Raw genomic sequence first — 22,058 nt, forward strand, 5'->3', positions numbered from 1 at the left:
TGAGCATGCAAAGCCTGCTTGGGGATTCTCTCTCTCTGCCCCTCTCCTACTCGTGCGTGCTCGTGCATGAGTGCTTGCTCTTTCTCTCTCAAAATAAGTTTTTAAAAATAAAAAATAAAATAAATAAATCTCGAAAGCCTCACAATTAAGGGGTCCACTCAAGCATCAGGAGAAAAGGTTGCATGAAGGAGCATTCAAATCTGTATGGACGTGTTCTGTAACAACTCCCTTTAACAAATATTGCCTCCACAAGCTTTTCCAGAGCAAGGCAGCTGCTGGAAATAGACTTACCCCTGCATCAGTGTGATACCCTGAAGCCTTCTTAGTACTGACGGGGGCCTGGCCTGGTTCTGACCTGGCACATGGCTGTGTCACAGATATCCCCACCATGCTTAAGAGAGATGGCAGCTACTGCTGCTTCTCCTCAGACCAAATAGTACCAAGAAAGTAGGTGGCTACTATTAAGAAATATTCCTAAATCAACCCAACAGAGGTTGCAATAGGCAGTAATAAAAATCTGATTCTAGGGCACCTTGGTGGCTCAGATGGTTAAGCGCCTGACTCTTGATTTCAGCTCAGGTCATGATCTCATGGTTCATGAGTTCAAGCCCCACATCAGGCTCCAGAGGTTGCCTGGGTTTCTTGCTCTGCCAATTTCCCTGCCACTTTCCTGCTCACATGCACACACACTTTCTCTCTCTCTCAAAATAAATAAATAAACTTAAAAAAAATAATAATAAAAATTAAATAAAAATATGGTTCTACATGAAATGCCCAAAACTTTCACTATCACAAGGAAATAAGCATTTAGAAAACAGTTTAGGGGCACCTGGATGGCTCAGTCAGTTAAGCATCTGACTTCGGCTCCGGTCATGATCTCATGGTTTGTGGGTTTGAGCCCCGTGTCCGGATCTGTGCTGACAGCTCAGAGCCTGGGGTCTGCTTCAGATTCTGTGTCTCCCTCTCTCTCTGCTCCTCCCTCACTCATGCTCTTTCTCTCTCTCTCTCAAAAATAAATAAACATTAAAAAAGTTAAAAAAACAAAAACAAAAAACCAGTTTATATCCAAAGGAAAGAAAAAATAAAGAGCACAAATTTGCAGTAGATAATGCATTAGGAGTGTTCATTTAAGCACACGTTTCTCTGGCTAATTATATTATGAAGGAACAACGTTTGGATAATTATCAGCAATACAGTCAACTAATTATGAACATGGCTGGGAATTCTTCCTTACTATCCTACTCTATCTGTGATTTTATTCAAATAATCAACTGCAAAACCGGTCTCCCCAGGGGGAAGATGTGCTGTGCCAATTTCAAGGACCACATACACACTGTAACTCTATTTCATATCTTGAAGGTAAAAATGTTTACCCACGTTACTAGCTTTAATATTCAACCCAAGAAAATATTCCAGAAGGAAATCTGTTTGATGAAAGGTATAGGCGATTTATGGCATCTAATCAACAACTGACTGTGTCACAAATGTCATCCCCATTGGCTGCTTCCTATTATGAACCTCAGCACAATAATGTGATTGATTTCAGAAATAACATAGTAATCTCAGGCTTCGTCTAAGACTGTGTTAGAGACCAATAAATACTCAAGCTGAGAATGAAAAAAAAATGACCAATAATGTTCATAAATTGAGCAGATGTTTTGCCAACTGTCAGGGGAAGGAATGATAGACCTATTCCACATACTGATATTGACTCCAAAAAAGTCTTCCCAGACAAATAAACTAGTAGATGGAAAGCTCTGGCAGAGAAGCAGCAACAAATATGAAAACTGAAGAAAATCATATTAACATCAGTTTCATTTACACAACAGTAACAGAATGTCTCTATTGGGCCTTAGATTCAAAGCAGAATTACGTATCGCCTAGAAATTTGTGTGATGTGACAGGCTGGAAGGGTCCAAACGGTCAGGTTAACATCAGAGTCTACACTGTACTGATGTTCAGGATCAGGTAATTCAGCACTTAGTCCTACAGTTTCTTCATTTGTAAAAATGTTATTTTCCCCTCCTTCATGGTAAGCTCTTCACGGGCCGTACCTATAGCCCATATTTTTAAAATATCCCCTGCAGTCATGTAAGTTGTTCATACAACCACTTACATGATAATAATATTATTATGAACATTAATCCTTGTAATGCGGATATGTATGAGATACAGCCTAAGGAATCGGGCTGTAAGTGTAACCTTACGACAAAGTTTCATGCACTTTATGGCCTGCTCCTAACCGGCCCACATGTAGTTAGAGCCTCATTCCAGGATCACTAAACGGCTAAATTTCACAGATCATCCATGTGGGGGGTTGGAATCTAACATCTCAGGGTATGACAACCTGCATTTAGAAAATGGTATTGCCATCATCAAAGGAAAATGGGAGGGTTACAGGATGCCATGAAGCACATTCTCAAGAGCAGCTTATTAACTGCTGTAACTAAGCTAATGAGCTCATTAGTACCGAAAAGTCCACTTGCCCTCAAGGCAGTAGAGGAAAAAAAAAAAAAAAACTATTTGATGTATCTTGTATTCTAAAGTCTTCTATGAATGTTAGCCTCCTCGGATAACAGTACATTTCCTTCAGATCATAGTCACAGCGAAAGCTCACTCGGAAGAAAAAAAAAATTCCATTTCACGTAACAACACTGATTGTCAACAAATTGTGTCTAGTATGGAAACAGCTAGAAATTGAAGACTTCAGAAACTACGGAGGAGGTGAAAGGCTGGGCGAAAACATGAGTGCTGGGAAGAAACAAAGAGTTTATCAGCACATCTCTAAGGATCTTCCATTTGTAGATCTGATATGGTTGTGGATGCTTTGAGCAGCGTGTGAATCTTTTTTCAAACAGTAACATTAAAACTCTTCATTTTAATGCTCTATTGGTAAACAGAATATTTTAACTGAAAACTAATAGATCAGGTAACATGAAAGCGGGAGGATTTTAGACCTTCCCACTGTGTGGTAGGAAATTTCACAAAGAAGATCTTATGTTTTTAAGTTAGAAACTACCTGCCGCTCCCTACTAGCTTCTGAGCTCTTAGTATGATGGTGAATACTTATCTAGCAGGTACTTGGCATCAAGCACAGCATCAAGTGCTTTATATCATTATCTCATTAAATCTTCACAACAAGTCCACAGGATGAAAACAATCTCATCCCCTACTACAGAAGAAAACTGGAGTTTAGAGAAGTTTAGAGCTGGTTACTCAACTCCCAAGTGGTTCGGCCAAAACTCACACCAGTCTCTCTGATTCTAAAGCTCGCGCTTCATCAGCCGGTGGCAGTCGTATAAGAGTGTCATCATTCATGCTGCATGCTGTAACGACTCCATTTGTTAAGTGATGTGTTTTAATGGCATTTACTCGGCAAAAGGATAACACAGGAGATTTGTTGCATGCAGCAAGGAAGTCAATACCAGTTTCCTAAATGTTTTAAAGGATCAATATGTAGTTAGGGTGCCAGAAAATCTATTTCATATGATTACCTGGAACACAAAGGATAACCACCGGATAAGTGTGCTGCCACTCTGTCCTCGCTCGCTCATGGCAGAGGCCACGAGTCACTCACAGCACGCTTTCCTGACAGGTCTGGATGTGGTCTCAGGATCGTCTCCACCCCTGCTTAAAGTTCAGAGATGGTGGCGCAATGAAACTTGTCTGCGGCTCTTCACCTGAATGCCCTAATCTGTGTTCCAATTTATGTCACAACTTTTTCAAACACTCTCCACTTTGCAGAAGTGAGATTGGGTTCTATTTAGAAAATCTCAAAAGAGGAAGACTTGACTTGGCCACAATAAATATTCTTCTGGGTGGGTCCCAGGCCCCACTGTGTGCTTCCGGGCCCTCCAGCTTCTCCTTGTCTCCCACCTCTAGCATTCACAAGGGTTCCTTCTACATGGAATCTGCCTTCTAGAAAGTGCTTTGTGCTCTCATCGTGATACCTAGGCTAGTGAAACAAGGTAAGTCACTTCCTCTCTCTGGTTCTTAATGGGAAGCCATACCCACTATTACTTGTAAATAGAATATATGTGAAATGAGAAATACCCTACTAACCACCTCAGAAGGCATTTCTAAAGATAAGATGAGATAGTGTTTACAGAAAACCTTGTCAACCTTAAAGTGCTGGCCACCTTTAAAGAAAGGCTCTGCTATTAGTAGACGTTAGAAACTGTGAGGCACCCTCATTAACCAACTCAAAGGAGAAGCTCTCGCCTCTGCAAACATCCCACAGTGCTGGGCCCCCCAGTTTTTGAGGGCCATATGCATGGATATGGGAAAAATTGGGAATCAGCCCCAAGGCCTTGCCCCTGCTTCATCAAAGCCCAGAGATGTCATGCCGAGGGAGAAGAAAGTGTGAAGGCACAGAAGACGAAATAAGAAGATGTGGCATCAAGAAAGGACGTGAAGCTTGAGGGCTGAAACAAAACAGGGGGCTAGGATTTCAGCAGGGCTCAGCCACGTAATCCGAGACAGCAGTTCAGGACCCAACTCCCTGATGTCAGGCATGGTCTGCACCCTCTTCCTAAGGGGGTTCAGGGTGCTCCCACAGGCCTTAGGTATGCTAGGCAGGGTGCCAGGTGCTGGAGAGATCATGCTGAGGACGACTCTGAGGTCACAGAGCTCCCAGATTATAGTCCAGTAGGGGTGACATAAACCACAAAAATAATCATAAATAAGATACTTACATATTGGGCACTAAGGAAGACAATAACATCAGAGCTGACACTGAAGCTAAAACTTAAAAGCTGAGAAGGAGCTTGCCATGTAAACCACAGGGAGACTCCATCACCAAACATAAACACAGAATGGAATGTCACTCAGCCTTAGAAAGGAATGAAGTTCTGACACCTGTTACAACATGGATGAACCCTGAAGACATTATTATGCTAAGTGAAATAAGCCAGACACACAAAGACAAATATTGTACGATTCCTCTTACATAAAGTACCTAGAATACAAATTCACAGAGACAGAACCTAGAACAGAGGTTACCAGTGGCTGGAGGGACACAGGAATGAGGGGTTATTGTTTAAAGGGCATAGGGTTTCTGTTTGGGATAATGAAGACATTCTGGAAACAGAAAACAGTGATGGTTACACAACACTGTGAATGTATTTAATGCCACTGAATTGTCTATTTATAAATGGTAAATTTTATATTATGTGTATTTTACCACAGTAAAAAAAATTTTTTAAAGATGGTTGGCAAGTATTTTAAGTAGCAGGAGATGCAGGTGTCAAGGCCCTGAATTTGATAAAAGCTTGACATGTGGTTGGAAGAGGATGATGGGAAATGTAACCTGTAGAGAAGCCAAAAAGGCCAAAATCCTGTTGGTTTCAGAAGCCACGGTTAGGAGTTTGGATTTTATCTTGGAAGACAGATTTTCCCCGCCCCACCAGAACCCTCCAACTGATCTACCTACACTGTAAACCACTCCTTGCCAGACTCTTACACAGCAAGCAAACTACTCAAAGAGAAGAGCACAAATGTCACCTCTTCCCTGGAACCACCTTATCTCCCATCAGAACTCTTAGTGTTTATCCATCTTCTCACCTAACACTTAGGAGGTCCCCCTTACCTTATAGTTCACGATATACCTGTCTTTTCTCTTCTCCCGGACCCAGATTTCCTTAGTCACAAGGTCTACAGTTACTCTAGCATCAGACCTGAACTCTGGATTTGCTGTTGCTGATAACACAATTGAAGAGATTCTCTCACTTTGCTTCTGGCTTGGTTCAATTTTAAAAGTTTAAGTTCTCTAAACTTCCATGTACAACCTGCATTTTTTCTGAAAATTTAACAAGTAATAGTAAAATAATAGGCAAGGCAAACGAGAGATTGATTCTGTCTTTTCCAGAGGGCTGACGGAAATGTGGGGCTGAGGTTTCAGGAGCCCTAGACGCCCTGGCATCAGAAGCTGTCATCCTTGCTTCCAGGCCCCACCTAGGAGGACTGCTCAGACGGGGGCCCGTGCATCAGGGTCCTGGCCATGGCAGCAGAGCCTCCAGAGACACCGTAATTGGCAAACAAGGGGATCCACAACTGTATCTTCTCAGATGAGGAAGTCTGTTAAATTGGACACCAAGGCTGCATCAGTAACACGCAGCGGCTCCCTTCCCAAATACCTGTTCAAGTTCACAGTTTGCTGGTGTTTTCAGTGGAACTCCCAATTCCTGTGGCTTTATCCCTCTGAGCTGAGAATACAGTGCCGGCTGGCACACAGCCCAGAATCGGGAGCCCCAGAGAAGAGGAAGAATTAAGAAGAAGGGGTGTGCTCAGAAGAGCAGGCACAGCCTTGAGAAGCTGGTGGCCATGTGGTGACACGGGGGAGGAGGAGGAAGGTGTCAGCAGGCAGACGGAACAGTTATTAAGGAGGAAAAAAAAGGAGGGAAGATCTTTTAAATAACAGTTCTTTGGGGAATGTAACAAGTACTCTCCTCTAAATTAACCTTCTCCATCCTCAGTCCAGTAATCCAGATGACTACTAGTCCTCAAAGCCACACTCTTTTATTTGGGTTTTCCTATATAAATCCTCAGGGAGTTCTTTGATATGCATTATGGCACATTTTAATCTAAGTTCTGCATTTTAATTGACTCATTGAAAGATAATGTTGGAACTAAAATGTACTTTTAGAATTTCTTAACCCCCAGGATGATACTTAACTCTCAAAATGTGTTTAGAGCCTGAATCGCAAATCGGAACAGAACAAAAAAAATTAACTTAGCCAAGCACTTCACTGAGATTTCCTAGCTATGTAGTAAATTCGATGAAAACTTTTCTTTTTTCCAAAATAGAAACAAATCTGTTACTTTGTCTAATACGTTTAAAACTCTTTCCATACAGAAAGAATATCAAATATGAAAATCATCCATGATCCCCCCACCACAGTAGAAGTTACTGCTGTTCATATTTTGTTGTACACCCTTCTAAACTTTTGTAAGCATATATGTACATATGAACTCTTTCAAAATTATGATGTTACACATATAGTTGATAACTCAGTAATATACTGTTATGACTAAACTATGTCAATAAATATTATTTTCTAATGTAATTTTTATTGGCTACATAATACTCCATTTTGGGTACATGCCATGACTTATTTAACCAATCTCCTATTAATAGATATTTGTGGTTGTTTCAAATATTTTACTTATGAAGAGCTGTAACTATAGAAAATTATAAATAAGATTCCTTTACACTTCTCTCTACAAAAAAGCTTGAAAATATGGATAAAATAGATGATTTTCCAGGAGTCTATAAATTACCAAAATGGATAGGAAACTTAGGCCAATAATAAGTATAGGATTTTTTTTAATAGCCTCAGGGCTACTTCTCCAAAAAAGCCACATCCAGATAATTTTCAAGTGAAATCTTCCAAATCTTTAAAAATTTTACTTATAGTAGCCCAAGGAATAAAGAAATAAATTCTTTCACATTCTCTTTTAAAATTAAGAATAACACTGACACCATACCCAACAAAGGTGGCACAAAAAGAGAAAATAAGCCAATCTCTCTTCTGAATATCAACATTAAAATTGTAAATGAAATTTAGCAGGGGCGCCTGGGTGGCTCATTTGATTGAGTGTGTAACTCTTGATTTCAGCTCAGGTCATGATCCCATGGTTTTGTGGGTTTGAGCCCCGCATCAGGCTCTGCTCTGACAGTGCGGAACCTGCTTGAGTCCCTCTCTCCCTCTCTCTGCCCTTCCCCCAACTCGCACTGTCTCTCTCTCTCAAATAAAATTTAAAAAAATAAAATTTAAAAAAAGATGGAATTATCATTATTTGCAGATAATTAGATAACTTTTCCTGAAAATACCAAGAGAATCAACTGAAAATCTATTACAAACAACAGGGATTTATTGGATCTATTTAATTCATTCACTACCCTAAAGAGAAACTTAGAGAGAAACATGAAAACAATCTCAAAATGTTACACGACAGGAACCTGAACCTTTTGAAAACTCACCTTGGCAATTTAATTTGGGGGACTCCCATGTGCCCAAGGCTGTGCACCTTGAAACTGTACCTTCCAGGCCACTGAAAAATCCTTCTTTGCAAGCATAACGAACCTGGCTGCCAATCCTAGAAGTATAATTTCCTATGATATAGCCATCTGGGACCTCAGGAGGGGTGCCACAGTCTATTTCTGAAAATAAATTAATGTCAAATTCATTACTATGTGAATATGAATTTTCAAAATTCATCATCTCTCTCCACCTCTGCCCTATCATCCCCCCTCCCTCCACACACACCTGAGCCATATTTTACAGATTGGTTAATTTCCATTTGGCTTCTGGGCATGTTTCCAATGATTGTCTGTATTCAGTCTTCTGGCCTTCCATAGGTAATAGCATCTGTACATACACAAAGCTGATGGAATTTGGCAGTCAGCCTTCACTAATTCACCCTAGCTAAAGAGAAGCCTAGCCTAACGAAGTAAAAAAAAATTGAATTGCAAAATACCTTAAGATATATATGGCTTTGGAATTTTCAGAGTCACTTTTCTTCTCCTGGTCCTTACCAGATCAGCTATGTTTACTATCTAAAATCATGTTTAGGGGCGCCCGGATGGCTCAGTCGGTTAAGTGTCCGACTTTGGCTCAGGTCATGATCTCGCAGTTCATGGGTTTGAGCTCCGCGTCGGGCTCTGTGCTGACAACTAGCTCAGAGCCTGGAGCCTTTTTCAGATTCTGTTATCTCCCTCTCTCTCTGACCCTCCCCTGCTCATGCTGTCTCTCTCTGTCTCAGAAATAAATAAAACATTTTAAAAAATCTATACCTTTAATAAAAAATAAATAAATAAATAAATAAATAAATAAATCACGTTTAATAGCAGAATATCTATTTACAACTTAAAATCTCTAAAGTTTACTAACTGTAGCTTTTTTTTAAAATATAAGATAGCCCCCTTCTAACCTATATTATTGGCTTTATTTCATAGGTTGTACAGCTGTGCAAAGGAATAATCTCCACTCATATCCCCAACATAGACCCCAACCCCACAAACACAGGCTAAGAGCAGGAGAGAATCATCTGAGAACAGAATCTCGCCTTCAGAACATTCCTTCTTTGTCAGAAACCCACCTGTGCATGACGTGGCGTCTCTGGTCGGGTGGAAAGGCTCGGGCCCACTCTTTGCCAAGTATCCATCCATACAGTAGCACTCGAAACTTCCGTCAGTGTTCACACAACGTCCTCCTTCCCTGCACCGGCCGGAAACCTCACACTCATCTATGTCTTGAGACCCAAATATAAGAAGGGGGAGAAAAACAGAAAAAGGAAAAAACCAGGGGCAGGAGGCGTTGTGACTGCCATTTCTCACATTCTCAATCTACCCTTACAAAAATGGATGCATTTGTCTACAATGGTATCATCAATTCTATTTTATTCCTCAAAGGTTCTTTTCATATGTCCTTTACACCAACAGTACCAAAAGGTGCTCCATAAACACTTGTCGATGTGTTCTGGAAATATACTAAAACCAACCACCATCACCAATTCTCTGACACCCAACAAAAGGAACCCCCCAAAAAAAAGGATGGTGAAAAATTCAATTACTACAAAATAAGGATGGCCTCTACCTCCTACTAAAATACCTGGAGTAGAACTCCAATATAAAATAATTTAAACCAGGTTGAAAAATGCTTTCCAGCTCATGAGCATAAGATGGTGAGGCAGACAGAGGAAAATTTAAAAGGGTCTCACCAATTTTACCAAGATTCCAAGGGCTTAAAACAGGCTTCAAGAGGAAAAAGACATGCCCCTTGGCAGACTTCTCCTCTCGACTACAAGCTGCCAGAAGTAACAGGTATGGAGGCAAAAACCACATGGTAATTCAGACACTGGAGTGGAAAACTCTCTGCCAGCTGGCAGTTTTTTCCCCGAGAAATGGCTTAGGAAAACAAAACTAAAAACTTTAGGAATTCCATCAGACACACACACACACACACACACACACACGCACACACACACACACACGCACACCTATTTCACCCAGAGGAAAAAAATACCTTAAGTGAAATGAGACTTTTCCCAGGACACTTGCAAGAACTGTGGTGGGGGATGGGGACAAAGGAGCAAAGAACAGGGAAGAGCAGGACCAGAGAAAGCCTGGTCCTTAACCGGCTCTGGGATGTTAAAGGCCAGTATAAAATGGCTGATATTTTATTTTGCCAGATAAAGAGTTTGTTTTGTTTTTGCAAAAACTACTAATGCTGTAATTTCATAAAAGGAAGAAAATAATATTAGAATCCTTTTTAATTTCTTTAATTGTGATTTTTGTTAAAATTCACTATATTCTCTCTTTTGTTTGTTTTTTTGGTCTTGGCCCAATGAACTCCTCATCACTCAATGACCATTATTTGGGAGCCAGCAATTCATTTAATTGCTGAAAGAGTCCATACAAGCTACCAATTCTGATCAGTCTATATCTTTAAGGCATCAGACGTAGGGGAAAATCCGGGAGACTGTCTCCAAGGATGGTGGCCAGCAACCCTTCCCCTCCCTTTCTTGGGGATTCAAGAGTGGAATCCATTTCCCCTCCCCTTGAAGTAGTGAGACTTGCTTTGGACAATAGAATGCAGCAGAAGTTAATACTATGCCTGCTCTGAACCTAACAGTGGAGACAAGTGGCAGCTTCTTCTCTCCCTCTGTTGGAATCCAGTGGCCATGCTGTAAGGAAATGCAAGCCACCATCATTCAGAGGATGCCCTACAGATGAGACACCATGTGAAGAGAGAGGCCACATGGAAAACTAAGGTGCCCTGACTGATAGTCAGCATCAAGCCCCTAGAATGTGAGAGACACCCTCTATTAACTACCAGCCCAGCCTAGCCACCAGCTGAATGTTTCCACCTGAGTAACAGAACCACCTAGCCATGGAACTGTGAGTAATAATAAATTGTTGTTTCAAGCCATTAAATGGAAGTGTGGGGAGGGGAGGTGGAGAGTAAAAATTACATAGTAATAGATGACCAAAAAACTCTTCACAGATGAAGAGATACAAAAGTCCAGATGAGGGGCGCCTGGGTGGCTTAGTCAGTTAAGCGTCCAACTTTCGCTCAGGTCATGATCTCGCGGTTCGTGGGTTCGAGCCCCGCATCGGGCTCTGTGCTGACTGCCGGTTCAGAGCCTGGAGCCTGTTTCAGTCTGTGATTCCCTCTCTCTCTGACCCTCCCCTGCTCACACTGTCTCTCTCTCTCCTAGAAATAAATAAAACATTAAAAAAAATTAAAAAAAAAAAAAAAAGTCCAGATGAGATTAATGAGGATACTATAATCAGGGTGTCTGGCTGGCTCAGTCATGAGAACATGTGACTCTTAACCTCAGGGTTGTGAGTTCAAGTCCCATGTTAGGTGTCGAAATTACTTAAAAATAGAGGTGCCTGGGTGGCTCAGTTGGCTAAGCATCCAACCTCAGCTCAGGTCATGATCTCATAATTCATGGGTTTGAGCCCCACGTCAGGCTCTGTGCTGACAGCTCAGAGCCTAGAACCTGCTTCGGATTCTGTGTCTCCCTCTCTCTCTGCACTTCCTGACTCATGCTCTGTTTCTCTCTGTTTCAAAAATAAATAAACATTTAAAAAATTTAAAGAAATTACTTAAAAATAAAATCTTAAAAAAAAAAAAAAAAGGAGGGGTGCCTGGATGGCTCAGTCAGTTGAATGTGTGACTCTTGATTTCAGCTCAGGTCATGACCCCAGGGTCACGGGATCAAACCCAATGTGTGGCTCTGCATGGAGCCTACTTGGAATTTTCTCTCTGTGCCTCTACCCCACTCCCCAACTCGTGCTCTGTCTCTCTTAAAAAAAAAAGAAAAAAGAAAGAGAGAGAGAGGATATCAAAATCAATGAAAAAAGAAGAAGGGAGCTTCTGGGAAAAAAAAAAAAACAATGAGATCTTGGAAATTAAAAACAAAATATGAATGCCAAAAATAAATACCCAATAGAGACATTGAATAACAAGTTGGTCACTGCTGAGAAATAAACTTGCAAATTCCAACTTGAAGATTTATTCAAAAACATATGGAAAAAGAAATTATATGGGAGTGCCCGGGTGGCTCACTTGGGAAAGCATCTGACTTCAACTCAGGTCATGATCTTGCAGTTCACAAGTTCAAGTCCCACATTGGGCTCTGTGCTGACAGCTCAGAGCCTGGAGCCTGCTAAGGATTCTGTGTCTCCTTTTCATTCTCTGCCCCTCCCCCATTCTCTCTCTCTCTCTCTCTCAAAAATAAAAATAAATAAATAAATTTTTTAAAAAAGTAGTAAAAAGAAATAATATGAGACAGAAGCTATAGGACAATAAATAAATAAGGACAGATCCAAAATATGTAATATCCATTTAAGAGGAATTATGGAAGAGAATGCTACAGATGTATAAGAATTAATACCAAAGGAAAAATTTCCTCTGCTTATGTATTCACATCCAAACAGCCTTTTGAGGTGACAGGTATGAATGTTGAAAATGAAAGTCATTCTGAATTTCATGGAATAAAAGAAAAATCCATGAATGAGTACTGAGTGTTATGTGGAAACTAATTTGACAATAAACTATTTGTAAAAAAAAAAAAAAAATCCATGAAGGAAGAGAGAAAGAACAGTAACCCATGAGGAAAAGAAAACAATCTGACCTAAGACTTCTTGTCTGAAACACCAGAGAGTAATAGAGTAATATTTATAGAGTTCTAAGGAAAAGGGAACAAGACATTGCACTATATTTAAGCCAAGGAATGACATTTTAGAACATGAAGGATCTCAGGGGCGCCTGGGTGGCTTAGTCGGTTAAGCGTCCGACTTTCGCTTGGGTCATGATCTCGCGGTTCGTGGGTTCAAGCCCCCGCGTCGGGCTCTGTGCTGACTGCCAGCTCGGAGCCTGGAGCCTATTTCAGAGTCTGTGACTCCCTCTCTCTCTGACCCTCCCCTGCTCTTGCTGTCTCTCTCTCTCCTAGAAATAAATAAAACATTTAAAAAATTAAAAAAAAAAGAACATGAGGATCTCAGAAATTATACTACTGATGTTTCTTTTCTGAAAAAGATTTTAAAAAGTAGTCAAGCCAGTGAAAAACATCAGAATAAATACTGTGAAGAAAGCGGAAAACATAATTAAAAAAAAAACAAAAAAAACTTCTACTAACAAAAAGTGGTAAGAAATGAAACCAGTAACAACTCAGTTAAACAACTGTTGATAACAGAGTCATGGAATTTTAGGTAACAGTTGACAAAGGATTTTTTTTAATAGTTTATTGTCAAGTTGGTTTCCATATAACACCCAGTGCTCATCCCCACAAGTACCCTCCTCCCTGCCCATCACCCCCCTTCACCTCCCCTCCACCCCCATCAGTCCTCAGTTTCTTCTCAGCATTCAAGAGTCTCTCATGGTTTGCCTCCCTCCCTCTCCCCCACTATTTACCCCCTTCTTCTCCCCCTTGTTCCTCCATTAAGTTCCTCCTAATCCTCCTATACGTGCAAACATATAATATTTGTCCTTCTCTGCCTGACTTACTTCGCTCAGCATAACACCCTCAAGATCCATCCATGTTGCTACACATGGCCAGATTTCATTCTTTCTCATTGCCATGTAGTATTCTATTAACAAAGGATTCTTAAAATGTAAACAGTATGCAATAAAATCAATCTCAATCCAGCACAAACTGTAGAGATGATTTCAACACTGCAGGATCCAACATGTGTTTCTAGAATTGAATCCATCATTTCAGCATATCAAGATTTTGTATTCCAAATGGGAGTACATTTGTAAAATGCGTACATATACCTTTGACCCAGAAATCATTTTCCGGCCTGCTTACCTACCCCAGACTCCTCAAAAGATGGTGAGAATAAATGGATTTTTCAGTAGACTTCTAAAAATCAGCAGTACAAGCCATAGAGGGCAAAAATGTGGCTAAGTAGCAATGGTATGGAAAAGACTTGGAGTTTCTAGACTGGTCAACTCTGTATGAGTCACTATGGTCATTAATCAGTTTGTTTTATGTACAGTCATTCAACAGACTAATAACAATGATTGTTATAATGAGTGCTAATAGCAATGACTTCTGCATGTCAGCTTGCACATGCGAGACACTGTTCTAAATACTTCATTATTTATTACTAATTATTTTCATCTTTTTTAATCCTCACAACAGACACTATTAGTATTCCCACTTTATGGACGGAGTAGGTTAAGCATAGAGTGGGTAAGTGACTGGGCCGAAGTCACACAGGTTAAGTAGTGGAAATGCCAGAGTTTGACACCAGGTCTCTGGCTCCAAGACTGTACTTTTAACCACTATCTGCACCATGTCTCCCATTACAATCGAATTGTATCATCATCCAATCAATAATTCTATCTCAAGGCACCTCGGTGGCTCAGTCAGTTAAGCGTCCAACTTCAGCTCAGATCATGATCTTACAGTTCGTGGGTTCAAGCCCTGCATCGGGCTCTGTGCTGACAGCCAGCTCAGAGCCTGGAGCCTGTTTCAGATTCTGTGTCTCCCTCTCTCTCTGACCCTCCCAAAATCAAACTGTCTCTCTCTCTCTCTCAAAAATAAATAAAATATTTTAAAAAATAAAAATAATAATTCTATCTCGTCCACAGACATTGTCAAAGATATCAATTGCCTTAATGAGGTCTACAAGTATCTACCATCTTTCCCTGAGATTAGTTTGACATGATTTTGACTTAATGCCCTGCTACCTCTTAATGTTCACAAACCACCCCTTTTCTAACCCATTCTAGAATCTTAGCTGGATAAACACATTAAGCTCATTAGAATAATTTCTCCATGTGGTGGAGTCCATGGGGCCTCCAAGGTTATAACACATTTGCTCGTGAAGAAAAAACATTCTGAGCAAGTGAGCAACCTTATTAATGTACTTACATAATGAAGGGGGCGGGGGAGTTCCTTGTCCCATTGTATAGGCTGGATTATCTAACTTTATCCACAGCCAGAACAATTCCTTGCCAGAAAGTAGCAAAACTGAGCAGGACACACTGACCTGATGCCAGCGCCCTGGCATTCTAGATTTAATCCTTTCAACTAAAAGCGTGTTTCAAAGTCAAACAGACCCAGGTTGGAGAACTGATTCTGCTACTTAATAGATGGACCAACAAGGTCTGTTCCTTAACCTTTCTAAACTACTTTTGTAAAATGAAGCTAATTAGTTCCTCAATACACGTTGGCTAATATATGAATGGGCCTTGCCTTTCTATTGACTCAGTTCTCCCTGGAGCATAAGGTACCCCTTCAGAACCCTCACCAAACCCTGAGTGCAGCTGTGAGCAGTGCTCACACACACATACACACACTCTCATGTGTTTCTTGGCTGCAGCCTGGGGAGTGGTCACGTGGCTTGTTCCACTAGAATTGAATGCTCTAGAACAGAATCAAAAGATCCATCTGGAGGGCCCTTAGCGAGAACAGGAGTGTCATAGAGGCAAGAGTTTAGCTTTGGCAAGAGTGCCAGAGAGGCAAGTCTGTGAATCCCCATTTAACACAAGCCCTGGGGCGCCTGGGTGGCCCAGTGGGTTAAAGCATCTGACTTTGGCTCAGATCATGATCTCTCGGTCCGTGAGTTCGAGCCCCACATCGGGCTCTATGCCGACAGTTCGGAGCCTGGAGCCTGCTTCAGATTCTGTCTGAAGCCTGTCTCCCTCTCTCTCTGCTCTTCCCTCCCTCATGCTTGCTAGCTCTCTCTCTCAAAAATTTAAAAAAAAAAAAAAAAAAGAAAAGAAAACAAAAAACCACAAGCCCTTGCCTGGAGAAACCTTTAAAATCTGAAGACTTAGAACGGACTCTGTGAGAAAAATGCATGGAAGAACTTTCACATTCATGAAATGCTCTCACAGCCTGCTTTTCTCCACATCGCCAACTAAGAACTAGTTCCTTCCAACTCCATGAAGGTTAAGACAAAAATTACTGGAGAGTAATTGTTTATTTCCTGCCATCTTCCCTCCTCAAATGTGAAGTTCAGCTCAAAGCCTACATCTTAAGAAACCATGTTTAGAGGGACACAAATACTCATTTAAAACCAAGATTATTAGGGACGCCTGGGTGGTTCAGTTGGTTAAGCATCTGACTCTTGATTTTGGCTCAGGTAATGATCTCACAGTTTGTGCATTCAAGCCCCGCCTTGAGCTTTGCATTGACAGTTCAGAGCCTGCTTGGGATTCTCCCTCACCTCTGTCTCTGCGACAATCCCCAACTCGTGCATGCACTTTCCCTTCTCTCTCAAAATAAATAAATAAACTTGAAAAAAAAATTTAATTTAAAAAAAAGGGCTGTTGCCCCTGGGCTAATATTACATGGCTTTTTTCTTTCTCTTTTATCCTTTTATATAATTGCTTGAGTATTCTACATGAGTATGTGATTTTTTTAATAAATGGGAAAAAACGAAACTATATTCCTCTTTTTTAAAGCTATATTCCTTCTTATGGAGAAAAACATATTGGCTTATCTTTTTTTTTTTTTTTTTTAGGGAGAGAGTGTGAGCAGGGGAGAGGGACAGAGAAGGAGGAAAGAGAATCCCAAGCAGGCCCCACGCCCAGCATAGAGCCTGACATGGGACTGGATCCCACAGCACTGGGATCATGACCTGAGGCTCAAGAGTTGGCCGCTCAAATGATTGAGCCACCCAGGTGCCACTGCTTCTGTCTTGTTTTAGGGAAAACGATCACTACAATCAGAACTAAATGCCCCATTCACCTCTACTCTATTCCAGAGCTCCATCCTAGGGTAACAGCTCCATCCTTCTTGATACAACTTTTGTTAATGTAATAGCTGAATAAAATGAAGAACCATTTCCAAGGTCTTGCTCAGAGAGGCACTGGTCAGAAGCAAAGAGCCTGAACTCAAAGGTTACCCATTGCCTTCGCAATCTTGCCAATATCAATAGTTTGCTTAGGAAAACCCACTTTATAGATGCTCCAAAGCTCCTGTCCCAATTACTCCTTCCAAAACATTAAACTAGTGGAGCAAAAAAGAACCATGTGCACATAGTTTACCCCACTCAACAGGGCCTTGGGAAAGAATATGGGATACCCATACCCTGGGGCTTGAGCAGCCAAGAGGCAAGAGTGGAGTGAGGTGATGCTCACCTCTGGGTGGAGGGGAGCTCAGGCATGTCCCTTCATTCCCAAAGAGAAAAGATGGTGCCTTAGTCAAGGCCTCTAGAATTTAAGGGAATGGAGCTTTGGTTTAAGCAGCTTTTGATTCAGAACCTTTGCCTCTCTCTCCTTCCTAGAAGCAGGGGCCTGAAGCCATCATCACCTATCAACCCAGCGCACTTTTTCTTAGGTTTAGCTTTTCCTGTTTCTTCCTTCTTTCGGAGTAGCAAAACATGACACTTGAGGAACGAAACCAAGCTAAAACAAAGGATTAGGAACGGGGGAGGGGTGCCTGGGTGGCTTGTCAGTTGAGTGTTCGACCAGCTCAGGTCATGATCTCACGGCTTGTGAGTTCGAGCCCCTCGTTGGGCTCTGTGCTGACAGCTCAGAGCCTGGAGCCTGCTTCGGATTCTGCGTCTGTCTCTCGCTCTGCCCCTCCCTTGCTCATGCTCTGTCTCTCTCTCTTTCTCTAAGAATAAATAAAAGCATTTTTAAAAAATAAATAAATTTAAAGGATTTGGGGAGCAAAATCCCATCTGGAGAGGCCCTGGGAGAAACCTCAGGACAGCTGCAAGCCTACTGGGCAACACCCACACAGCCAGCAGGGTGTCGGTGGGACCACGCCTTTGTGCCCAAGGCCACAGCAGGCTGCGCCAGGATCTGAAACAACAGGGCAGCTGAGAAGCTTGTGGGCAAAGGCTCCCATGGAAAACAGGCTCCTGACCTGAGAGAGAAACGCACGGACTGGTCCTGGCAGGGTTAGGGATTTACCTCTCGGAATGAAGGGGTTTACTTTACCACAGGCAGACCTACACGAAACAGGCTTTGAGGTGAAGGTTCCAGGAACTGACGGAATGGCGAAGTGGCAAGGCATTTGCTCCCTGTAGGCTCCTTGCCCCCCTTCCCTTTTCTCCATTTCCTAGTCAAGGCTGAACTGCTGCTGCATTTCTCCAGAAGAAATGGCATCGGGCCCATGGTACTGTGGGAAATGAGCTGATGAGAAAGAAGGCTGCAGCTGCCATCAGAGCCAAGATGGATTCCCAAGATGTCGGGATTCAAAGGCACTGAGAAGACACTGTGGAGTCGGGCCGGCGGGGACACGACAGTGCCCGCCTATTCCCACATCAATCTCATTTCTCTGCACTTGCTGTCAGCTGACCCAAGCCAAACCACCATCGCACCGGAAGTGCCACACAGCCTCTTCCCCTGCAAAGTTTCCACGGTCCCTGCAAGTTGTTTGGGGGCAGCCCTGGGGGCCAGAATGTCTGCAGGTTCTCCAGAACTAGAACGCTTGCAGCTCATTCTTCATCTCTTGCTGGTGACATCCAAAGAGGCCTACCTGCCACCAGCTACTAAAATTGGGTTGAACTCTGCAAAGCAGGATAAGCACCAGGTCACAGGAGTTCGTGGAATTCAGGAACCAGGATCTATAGCCTGTGGTTCCAGACAAACATCGGATTACTGCTGACACCCCCAAAACCGGCTTACCCTCTGGCTCAGCTAAAGTCCACTGATGTATCTGCGGCGACTGTGATTCTTTTTTTTTTTTTTTTATGTTTATTTATTTTGAGAAAGAGAGAATGAGCAGGGGAGGGGCAGAGAGAGAGGAGAGAGAGAATCCCAAGCAGGCTCCGCACTGTCAGCACAGAGCCCAGATGTGGAGCTTGAACTCACGAATCAGGAGATCATGACCTGAGCCGAAATCGAAAGTCGGACGCTTAACAGACTGGGCCGCCCAGGGGCGCCCCCTCCCCCATTTTTTTTTTAAGTGGAAACTGATTCTGATAGAAACTCAGTATCGCTGAGAAAAGTCATTCATCAGCTCTTATAAAGTCATAACTGAAGACCTCAAAAGAAAAGGTCATGAGAATGACTGCCGATGGAGATGGGGCTTCTTTTGAGGTGATGGAGATCTTCTAAAATTAGATAGTGGTGATGGCTGCACAACTTTGCAAATATACGAAAAACCACCGAACTGTATACTTCAAAGGGGTGAATTTGATGGCATGTGACATATATCTCATTTTTTAAAAAAGAAAGATCACTAAATAATTACAAGAAGTAGAATAGAAGCAGAGCCTAGATCCGGATGTTGTTCCAGAAAGGCTGGTTCTTAATAGGCTGACATCTACTTGGCCCCTGCATAAAATATTTCTTTCTTCTTCTACTTCTCTCCTTCTTACTGTTTTATTTATTTATTTATTTATTTATTTTAATTTCTGAGAGAGACAGAGACAGCGTGAGCAGGGGAAGGTCAGAGAGAGAGGGAGGCATAGAATCCAAAGCAGGCTCCAGGCTCTGAGCTAGCTGTCAGCCAGAGCCCAACGAACCACAAGAGGGCTGGAACTCACGAACCAGAAGATCATGACCTGAGTTGAAATCAGACGCTTTACCGACTGAGCCACCCAGGCGCCCCTCCTTCTTACTGTTTTAAAGTCAAATGCATCCTTGGGAACTACAGTCTTCTATTAGTTATAAAAGTTTTTCCTGGCATACTCCCACAGCCTTGAAAACAGTTTCAGGTATCATGTCCTCCAGAATCTCTTCTGATCCTTTCCCTGCTTTCAAGATAAGAGCCCCCATGGATTCCAAATTCCCGAAAGTACCTTTTGCTTACCTACGACTCGCACTTTCTACTGAAATTAGTGGTCTGACATCAACTCCCGCTGACATAGCCGTGACACACGGGCCATGCGTGAGAAATGTGTAGTGAATGAACTGAACACCACATCATCATCTTGTAAGGTTTGTTTTTTTTTTTAAATAGAAAAATTTTTTTTTTAACATATCTAATTTAATTTTGCAGCACTGCACTCTGGCAATCATGCAGCAAGTGATCTGCTACCTAAAACAACAATGTATCCCAAAATGCTTTCTCTGAGGGAATGCAGTTCATTCATGTCAAGAATAAATCAAATGTGCTACCCTTTGGGGGAATTTGACTTTGGTACAGGTCAAGAGGGGGAATGAATCAGAGCATCAGGTTCTGTCCTTCCTGGTGGGTAAGGAGATAAAACATGTTCTCTCCCCCTTCCTTTTCCCTGAAAATCTAACTATCACAAGGCTTTTAAGCAGAGTCATTAAGTCTATGCAAAACCATCTTAGAACCAGGAGTCTTTTCCTGCCTTTCCTCTCCCTTACTGTTCATAGATTTTCTTAGAAAATCAAAGAGCTACAGTGTCACGACATGCTGTGAAACAGAGTCCGGCTAATAGAGGGCTCATTGAAAATTAGGATTTTGCCGACCCGTTGTATTCAACCAACATATGCCCAAAGCTTCAAAGCTACTGAGACCCAAAAAGTTGCACTCCTCACTCACCTCATTCCTCTGAGAGGCAAGCCCCATCTCTAACATGGCTGCACTCTGACCTCCCAGAAGCCAACATCTGAATGTCTAGCCCCTGGGCCCACAATGTGCATAATGGTGTGTACCACAGTCACCCCCAGAACACCCCACCTGCAGGTACCACCTCTAAGAGTAACATTCAAATGCACAGAACAAGAAAAAAAATATTATATTACAGTTCACTCCCATAGACCCACTCCCTCAAGATTCAGCAATTATTCACATTTTGTCATTTAAGATACCTTCTAGATCAGAAAAATAGCAGATAATTCATATACTCCTAGATACTTCAGCATACATCTCCCAAAATAAGAATATTATCCCAAATCGGGGTGCCTGGCTGGGTGGCTCAGTACCAGTCAAGCATCTGACTCTTGATTTTGGCTCAGGCCATGATCTCATAGTTATGGGATTGAGTCCTGCATCGGGCCCTGCAAGGGACATGGAGCCTGCTTGGGATTCTCTCTCTCTCTTTCTCTCTCTCTCTCTCTCTCTCTCTCTGCCGCTCCCCCACTCTCTCAAAATACATAAACATTAAAATAATAAAGAATATTATCCCAAATATCACAATGCTGTTATGCCAGCTAACAGAATTAACAATAATTCCCTAATATTAACTAATACTCAGCCCACATCCAAATTTCCCTCATGGACCTTCTTAACAAAGGAGAGTCCCTCCCTTAAATCGCACCCTGCCCTGGCCACGCCACCTCCCTCTCCCCACCTCAGATACTGCCCGCCATCACCAGGAGGCCGTCACTGCAGCCCCCTTTTGGAGTACCTGTGCAAAAGGTGCCATCATTGGGAATGAATGTTGTGTTGTTATTCGTGGCTCGGTATCCTTCTAGGCAAACGCAGTAAAAGCCTCCGAGCGTGTTGTGGCAAGATGTGTGGTTTCCACAGACCACAGTGGCTCCAAACTGGCACTCGTTTTTATCTGCGGATACATTAAGACAACGCACAGAAAGGGCTATCAGTCCACAGCATAGTCAACCACCCAGACTGTCCTGCTGTGCGACACTCAGGCGCTACTATTCCATGACAACGTCTCAATGACCTGCTCCCCAGCCTCTTTGCTTTTCACCACGCTTCTCACGCTACAGGGCACAGGGCCCTCGGAGCATGCACGCGGTGTTACATAAAACCACAAGAGAAAACCAACATCTTCATCTGATCATTCGTCTCAGCTGAAGATTGGGGGAAGGGGATTCTTTTTCAACTTCTCCGTATTTAAAAAGATTTTATCATAGGCCTGGGGAAACCAGCATCCCACTTTTCCAGCTCGGCCTGCATTCCTCTTGCTTTTTTCACGAAAGGCAGAGGAGGACGATTTTGCATCCAGTGATTAACCGGAAAATTCGTTACTTCTGAGTTACCAGGAAACACAATGGAATTAGTGCTTAAGCCTCATCCGGGAGCAGGGCTAATAACAGCTCCTGCTAATCGTCAATGACCCATGTGAATAATGTTAGTCACCCAGTGAGAAGGACTGAAATAGAGGGTGCTTGAGGAGTCCACAGAAGCCTGCCCTGAGTATTTTAAATCCGATAATTTGACAGAGATGTATAATGAAAGTAAACCTCCCTCCTGTGTCT

The 22,058-nt window shown here is 42.3% G+C and overlaps 1 protein-coding gene across 4 annotated transcripts in view; it reads right to left on the reverse strand.

The window, feature by feature from the left end:
• SUSD1 (sushi domain containing 1) overlaps nt 1-22,058 on the reverse strand; it is a 243,638-nt gene that overhangs the window by 205,902 nt on the left and 15,678 nt on the right. For all 4 annotated transcript variants that reach the window (XR_005529943.1, XR_005529944.1, XR_005529946.1 and 1 more), the window contains exons 3-5: nt 21,245-21,400; nt 9,100-9,252; nt 7,982-8,161 (exon numbers count right to left, since the gene is read on the reverse strand). Coding sequence is in view for 1 of the 4 variants with exons in the window: in XM_039240706.1 (XP_039096637.1) it covers nt 7,982-8,161; nt 9,100-9,252; nt 21,245-21,400 (489 nt within the window). In the remaining 3 variants the exon portion in view is untranslated. The remainder of the gene's footprint in view (nt 1-7,981; nt 8,162-9,099; nt 9,253-21,244; nt 21,401-22,058) is intronic.

This window comes from Hyaena hyaena, unplaced genomic scaffold (genome assembly GCF_003009895.1).
Source record: "Hyaena hyaena isolate Hyena2069 unplaced genomic scaffold, ASM300989v1 scaffold_6, whole genome shotgun sequence".
Classification (NCBI taxonomy): Eukaryota; Metazoa; Chordata; class Mammalia; order Carnivora; family Hyaenidae; genus Hyaena; species Hyaena hyaena.